Source organism: Salvelinus sp. IW2-2015, linkage group LG20, assembly GCF_002910315.2.
Source record: "Salvelinus sp. IW2-2015 linkage group LG20, ASM291031v2, whole genome shotgun sequence".
Lineage (NCBI taxonomy): Eukaryota > Metazoa > Chordata > Actinopteri > Salmoniformes > Salmonidae > Salvelinus > Salvelinus sp. IW2-2015.
In genome coordinates, this window is record NC_036860.1 from 66,728,238 (window position 1) to 66,735,696 (window position 7,459).

The 7,459-nt window shown below is 40.0% G+C and overlaps 1 protein-coding gene across 1 annotated transcript in view; it reads left to right on the top strand.

Annotated features, from left to right (window-relative positions):
* The window catches only part of LOC111981996 (potassium/sodium hyperpolarization-activated cyclic nucleotide-gated channel 1), a 177,531-nt gene that overhangs the window by 18,111 nt on the left and 151,961 nt on the right, over positions 1-7,459 (top strand). The window contains 1 exon segment of the mRNA XM_070449585.1: positions 7,224-7,239. Coding sequence (XP_070305686.1) covers positions 7,224-7,239 — 16 coding nt within the window.

Consider the following 7,459-nt stretch of genomic DNA (forward strand, 5'->3'; position numbering starts at 1 on the left):
ACCATGTCCAGATAGCACCATGTCCAGATAGCACCATGTCCCGATAGCACCATGTCCAGATAGCACCATGTCCAGATAGCACCATGTCCAGATAGAACCATGTCCAGATAACACCATGTCCAGATAACATGACATTGCTGTATTATTCTTCTTGTATAATTTGACCCTGATGAAAATACCACTACTCTCACTCTAATTTACGTTTTTTTAACAAAAGATAATCTAATATCTTTTGTTGCATTGATCGAATGAAGGAGATTATTACTTTGTAGCAAGTAATATCATCCTTGACTACTGTAAGTCTCAACAGCCTCACCAACAGCACTGTTGTACCTTGAGTGAAGGTCATTTGAAATAGGCTGTCATCACAATATTTTGATAAAAAATAAAATGTTAAATTCTAATATGTCACAGCAGAATTGTGTTATCAAACCCGGACATCTTCAGATTCCAACAACAACACTAAAGCAAACCTTCTATTTTTAGAGGTGTGTAACTGTTTGGCGCGTTATTTATTATTTATGTGGCTGGGTCTAGCTTCTATTTTTACCCACATCAGACAGGTGTCCTAACGTAGCCTAACGAAGGAAGATGTAAACAAAAGAGTGTTTCACATTTCCCCAAGTCCATGGATCAGTCCAAAATGGCACCCCACCTATTTCCTATATAGTGCACGACCTTTGAGCAAAGCACTATGGGCCCTGTTCAAAACCAGTGTGCTATATAGTGCACTACCTTTGAGCAAAGCACTATGGGCCCTGTCCAAAAGCAGTGTGCTATATAGTGAACAGGGTGCCTTTTCAGACACAGCCAGTGTCTTACTTTTGACCAAATTCATGCCCTCTGGTGCCTCCCAATTAGCAGTGCTTGTCTCTGTGTTTTTACACATACAGTAGCTACAGTACATCACAGAACAATTCCATCAGTCGCTGCTTAGTCATTGGATTGAATGTAGAACAATACCATTCTGGAATAACTACAAGATCTACATTCTGTTTGGTGCAACAGCGGAACACACTGGCTAATGGGAGAAAATAGTTGTCAAATTTAAAATGCTCCCCGTTTGTTTGTTTATCAGTTGAGTACATAAACAATGACCTTGACCTTGTGATGGACTACAGGTGGTAATTCTGCATTCTAATTCTTGACCATGTGATCTCTCTGTTGAGGTCCGTGTCATGTTCAGTAGTAGGCAAATATTGTGGAACGTTGCAGGAAGAAATGTATTGAATAGGGCTGGCATGAGACCTTATTCTACATGTCAGAGAGAGGCGTGTTTGTTCTACCTAACATATTTCTATCTGAACATTCCACAGCGTTGTTCCTAGCTGAATGCTCTTCTGGTTGGCAGATCAGCCAACAGACAAGTACAAACAAAACATGACTCAAATGTATAAGTAAATGTGATGGTTAGAGAGTTGCCTTAGATTAAATTATAATCTGACTAGATGACCTCTCTCAGAGACAAAATAAATGAGATGAATTGGCGATATTTACTGGTAATGTAACACGTTAAATACTTCTGGCACTCAAAATGTCATATTTTGTGCTCACATGTGACTGGTTTTTACCAGTCACATTTGCCAAGTGATTTGGCCTGTCTTAATTTACATTTAGAAATCCGCCAGACAGGCTCATTCTATACATTTGTGCCATTGTGCTTCAAACAAGCTCAACGTGAGAATATTCCACCCTGACTGCCAGTCATACAAGAGATCAGAGATGCCCTGTCTGGTTTTATAAATATCCCAATCTGTCTATTATTAGCCCAGCGAACCCAGCGAAATGACCGTTTAGCTGAAGTGCTGACAATTACCTGACACATGATCTTCAGATATTTATAAAGCAAGGACTCAACCACTGTCTGCTGCTTGCTTTATTTAAACAGATCCATTACAGCCCGCAGAGTGCATCTCCAAATCAGTCGGGATGCGTTCCGAATGGAACCCCGTTCCTTATATAGTGGACTACTTTCAACGAGGGCTAATAGGACTCTGGTTGAAAGTAGTGTATGACATAGGGAATAGGGTGCCATTTGGGACGCAACCCCAGTCCAGCCGAGCATCGACATCGGCGGGCGTCACCGGACAGTTTTTGGCACGAGATAGGATTCTGGAAAGCATCTATTTTAGTGCCATGGATGAGATGTAACGGCCTTATCATTAGGCCTAGGCCAGCAGGACATTTTGTGAATGTTTGACGATCAGACTCACTCGGCCCGGCCGGCTGGGCACCCCATCATTGATCATTTGTGGTTTCTCTGATCGGAAGACAGACAGACACATCAACACAGACTAGAATCAGGAGGAGGTTTGCATTCAGTATGGTACAGTATTCAGTATGGCACAGTGTTCAGTAGGGCACAGTGTTCAGTAGGGCACAGTGTTAAGTAGGGCACAGTGACCAGTAGGGCCCTAGTTTTCTGTAGGGCACAGTGTTCAGTAGGGCACAGTGTTCAATAGGGCACAGTTTTCTGTAGGGCACAGTGTTCAGTAGGGAACAGTGTTCAGTAGGGCCCCGTAGGGCACCGCAACCGTGTATAGTCGCTTAGTATAGGAAGATTAGATTCAGTAGGCCACAGTTTTCATGGATAGGGCATTTAAGTGGATTTGCAAGTAGTGGAGAAGATGTCACATGATAGGGTTGCTAGTGTTCAAAGTCAGGGCGCAGTGTTCCAAGTAGGGCACAGTAGTTCAAGATAGGGACTAGCTGAAGTGTTATCATATAGTTGGCAAGCCTTTCTTCTTCTGTATAAGGAGCGATAGTGTTAGATACGGGAAATAGTTCGTTAGGTGCCCCGTATTACTGTAATGGGCACAGAGTGTTCTTGTAAGGCTGCACAAGACTCTTTCTGTAGGAGCAGGATGGTATGCATAAGATCTAGGGAACAGATGTTACAGGTTGAGAGTGTGAGTATGCTTTCTCACTGTTAGGGCGAGGAGATGATTTACAGTAAGTGGGCAACAGTGGTTCCGTAGGTGAGAATCAGTATATTTCAAATCAGCAGTAAAGGGAACAATCATTCAGTTAAGTTGAAAGCGGTAAATAAGCTAAATGTTATTTGAGCTATCGAACAAATAAAATGTAAATCCATTTATAGGAGCACAGTATTTGGAATAAGTACCTTCCAAGCTTCACTCTGTTTCAAAAGCGTGTGACCGCATTCGCTCACCCACGACCCAGAAGATGAATAATAAAAAACATGTCCAGGTTTTAGTATGAAAGTGAGTAATATATCTGCACCCTCAGAGTGAATGTCCACACAAGTTAACTCACAGATAGCACCCTCTATACATAGAACCCTCACAGAGGAGATGACTCAACATGTAAGACTCGGTAGCACAGAGATCCTATCACAAGAATCTACATCTGAAAGAACGCTCACAGAGCCCTCTACATAGACGCTACACAGAAGACCTCTACAGAGAACTCACAGAGACGCTCACAGAGACTGTGAGTAATCGAGAGTAGGAGTAGCTTGCTGAAGGGGAGCACAGCTCATAATAATGGCTGAACGGAGCAAATTGAAATTGGGTAATTCAAACACTCTATGGAAACTCATTGTGACTTCATGTTGTATTTGACTAACATTTCCTACTTAGATTATACTGGCTACTCGACAGTCACATTACCACAAGCCATCATTTACCAATAAATATAAGTTTATGCCAACGCAACGCATCACTGAGCTGTAATGTGTATTGTGACTGAGTACAGATTAGTCCCTCGTACCTATACCCCAGCCTCTGTTTTAATGGCTGCATGCCTGGGTTTTTATGCCTCCAAGTCAGCTACTGTTCTATAAGGAATGATGTGGTGGGTTTTAGCCCTCCATTCCTTCGTGTCTAGAATGAATTGGTGTGGTGGGTGTAAATCACCACAGTTGCCAGCCTCATTGTTACGGATGATGTCTGGGATCTATAGGAGCATAGAGATAATTAGACGGTAGTTGAAATATATGTTATTTCCATCTAATTAAGAGATAATGATGTAATACCCCATGCAGAATTTTCTAATGTTGGTATACGTCAGAAGCTCCTTCGTACTCTCAGCCAATACAGACATCCAGCCTTGTTATAGCAAACGCCAAATGTACTCACCAATGTGTACAGCCATGTATCGCCATGTAATCCGGTCCAAAATGTACTCCAGCCAAGTGTGAAATCAAGTACCATTGAGTAATCTTCCATAAAAATGTTAATCAGCACATAAACACAATTTGGAGATGATAACGCCACTATAATCCAGGCCAATTGCCCATCCAGCACATGTTAAGCCACATGTAAAGGCAGTACAATGTATGACCCAGCCGTGACATTTGGATACCTTCAAACACAGGGATTATACGAAGCGACTAATGTGCCAAAAAACCATTGATAAGTCTGATCAAATGTTAATCTTCCACAAATGTATACAGCCATAGTAATTACAAGCCATTGGTACTCAAAGTCCAGTATGGACATCCTCAAACATGTCACCGCCAACTTCGCATCCAGACAATAGTTAACCAATAAAAATTGATGGCCACAGCTATTACAATCTAGGACATTGGCATCTGCCATTATGTAATACCGTCCAACTATAATTCACCAATGTAGATTGATATAATGCTCGGAGTCTCTCAGGCCTATGAATGCATCACAGACCTATATGATCTCTATCCAACCATGTTAATCGAGATGGTATCAAATGTTATATACCCGCGCCATGGATTCTGCAGTGAAATTGACATCTCACGTCCATTGTAAATCCAAGACCAATGTATCTACAGCAATATAGTTATAAACAAGCCTGGATATTCGCTAGACATTGAGTAAATCCAATAGCCATGTATTCCAAGAATAGATTTCAGAACCAATAGTTAATACCGCTCGAAGTGATGATTTATCAAGCCATTATCCATACCATGAGTATCTCAAAACTTAGCATTCCTGCCAGTAGATAAATTCGGACAATTGTTTAGTACTTCAATAAGTTATACCAATCACATGTCTAGAATGACCTGCATGATTATGCAAGTAGCTCCGTGAATGTAATCCATGCCATGACAATCCAGCCATTTAATCCTCAGATGTAACCCTTAAGACCAGTTCCAAACCTGTATCAGCCATGATAGCCAGCACATTGATCATCTCAACCATGTTCCGGCCCTGTATCCAACCACTGGTTCGCCGCATGTAATATCGCAGATACGATGGCAACACGTCCAATGTAATCAGCTCTATGATCCTCTGGAGAGTGTTCAGTTGAATATGATCAGAGCTTAGGTACATGTGACGCTAGGAGCAGATGCTTAGGTATTGGTTTGATAACAGGTTTATATATAAAGGTTTAAAGGTTATATAAGGATATCTAAAACGTGTGTCAGGTATCAGATATGATTTCATGTTGTTCAGGTTCTAACTGAGGTAACGCTAGACTATGTATAAGCATTCGTAGCATTTTCCTGTTGAGTTCCTAAGAGTCTACTGACTGTGCACAAGATTGTGCCTGTTGTTTCTAAGAAGGTTTCTACGTGCGTAAGCAGTTAACAAGATATGTTTCATGTTTGTTTCTAAGGTCCTCTAAACTTGTGTACAGAGCTTAGTGTATGTTATGTTATCTAAGGGGTACTATAGAACATGTGAGGTACAGTAAAAAAGTATGTATCCTATGTTTATTTCTAGAGTTGCCATACTGAGGTACAATGAGTCTAGTTGGTGTTTCTGAGTATTTTGATTCTAAATGTTCTAATCACACTGGTACATGTAACTAGTGATGTATAAGTGTTTGTATGTCTAGGTATCTTCTGGTAACAGATAGTAAGTGTCTGTTTGTTCTAAGTTTTATACTGAGTAAATTAGACTAAAAAATGTAAATGTGCCTTGTTGTTAGAAGAGGTTTCTAATGAGTACATGTATGGATTTCTCTTTTGGTGATTCTATAAGGTTCTATATCTGGTACTCAGTAATCATAATGTTTCCTTGTTTTGTTCTAAGGTTCTACTTGGTAACAGTATGTTCCTGTGTATGTATCTAAAAGATATATCACTAGGTACAGGAGTACGTATCTGTCGCTGATTTCAATGTTCTAACTGTAACAATACGTACGGAGTTATGGTTATCCAATTGTTTTGTTCTAGGTATCTATCTGGTACAGAATGATTTATGTTTTGTTCGTAGGTTATGAACTGGTACCAGTATTGATTTCTGTTTGTTCTAGGTTCTACTCGGTACGACTATGATGTGACAAGTATGTGTATCTGTTTGTTACTTGGGTTCTAAAACTGGTAACAGTAAGTAATGTTATTCCTGTTATGTTTCTAAGGTCTACTGTACGGTAAGGTATGTTTTCTGTTTGTTCTATGGTCAGTATGGTGACGAGATAATGTAACCTGTATGTTTCCTTTGTGGTATCTAGGTTCTAATCACTGGTCCAAATTGTATGTTACTCTAGTTATGTTTCACTAGTTCTAAAATGCAGGAGGATACAGTAAAACTTATTGTTCGCTGTATTGTGTCTGAAGATTATTTAATCTTCGAGATAACAATGTACGTTTAGCTGTCTCTGTATTGTGTAGGAGTTCTAACTGGTACAGTATGTTCTGTATGTTTGTTCTTGGTTCTACTGGTAAGTACATATGTTCCTGTTTGTTCTAGTTCTACTGGTACGAGTATGTTTCTGTTCTGTTCTATGTACTCATATGTTGTTCTAGGTACTTTACAGTATGTTCCTGTTTGTTCTAGGTTCTACTGATAGCATGTACCAGTTGTTTTCCTGTTTGTTCTAAGGTAGTATGACAGTAAAGTCGTTCCTGTTTTGTTTCTAGGTTCTACTGGTACAGTAGTTTCCTGTTTGGTTCTAGGTTCTACTGGTAACAGTATGGTTTCTGTTTGTTCTGGTCTCATGGTAACTGTAAGTATGTGTCTGTTTGTTTCGTCTATCTGGTACCGTAGAGTATGGTTTGTGTTCTAGGTCTTGGAGAGTTTCTTATGATGTAGGTAGCAATGTGATAGTAATGTTCATGTTTTGTTTCCTGTTCTAGCTGTACTAGTTTGCTTTGTACTAGTTACGGAGGATATGGACAGTATGAGTTTCCTGATTTGTGTCAATGATATTAACTTACTGGTATCGGTACAGTAATGTTTTCTGTTTGTTTCTAGGTTCTGATCTGGTACAGAGTATGTTTCCTGTTGTTGCAGGGATTCTACTGGTAGAAGTATGTTTACTTGTTTGGTTTCTAGGTTCTACTGGTCAGTTGTTTCTGTGACGGTTCTAGCTGTAAGTATGTCCGTGTTTGGATTCTTGTTTCTACTGAGTTAAGTACGTTATGTTCTGTTTGTTCTAAGGTTCTACTGGTACATAGCAGTTATGTTTCCTGTATTGTTGTCTAAGTGTCTAACTGGTGTAGACAGTAAGTATGTGTCAGTGTTTGTTCTAGGTTATACTGGTACAGTCATGTTTGTTGTTTCACTACTTT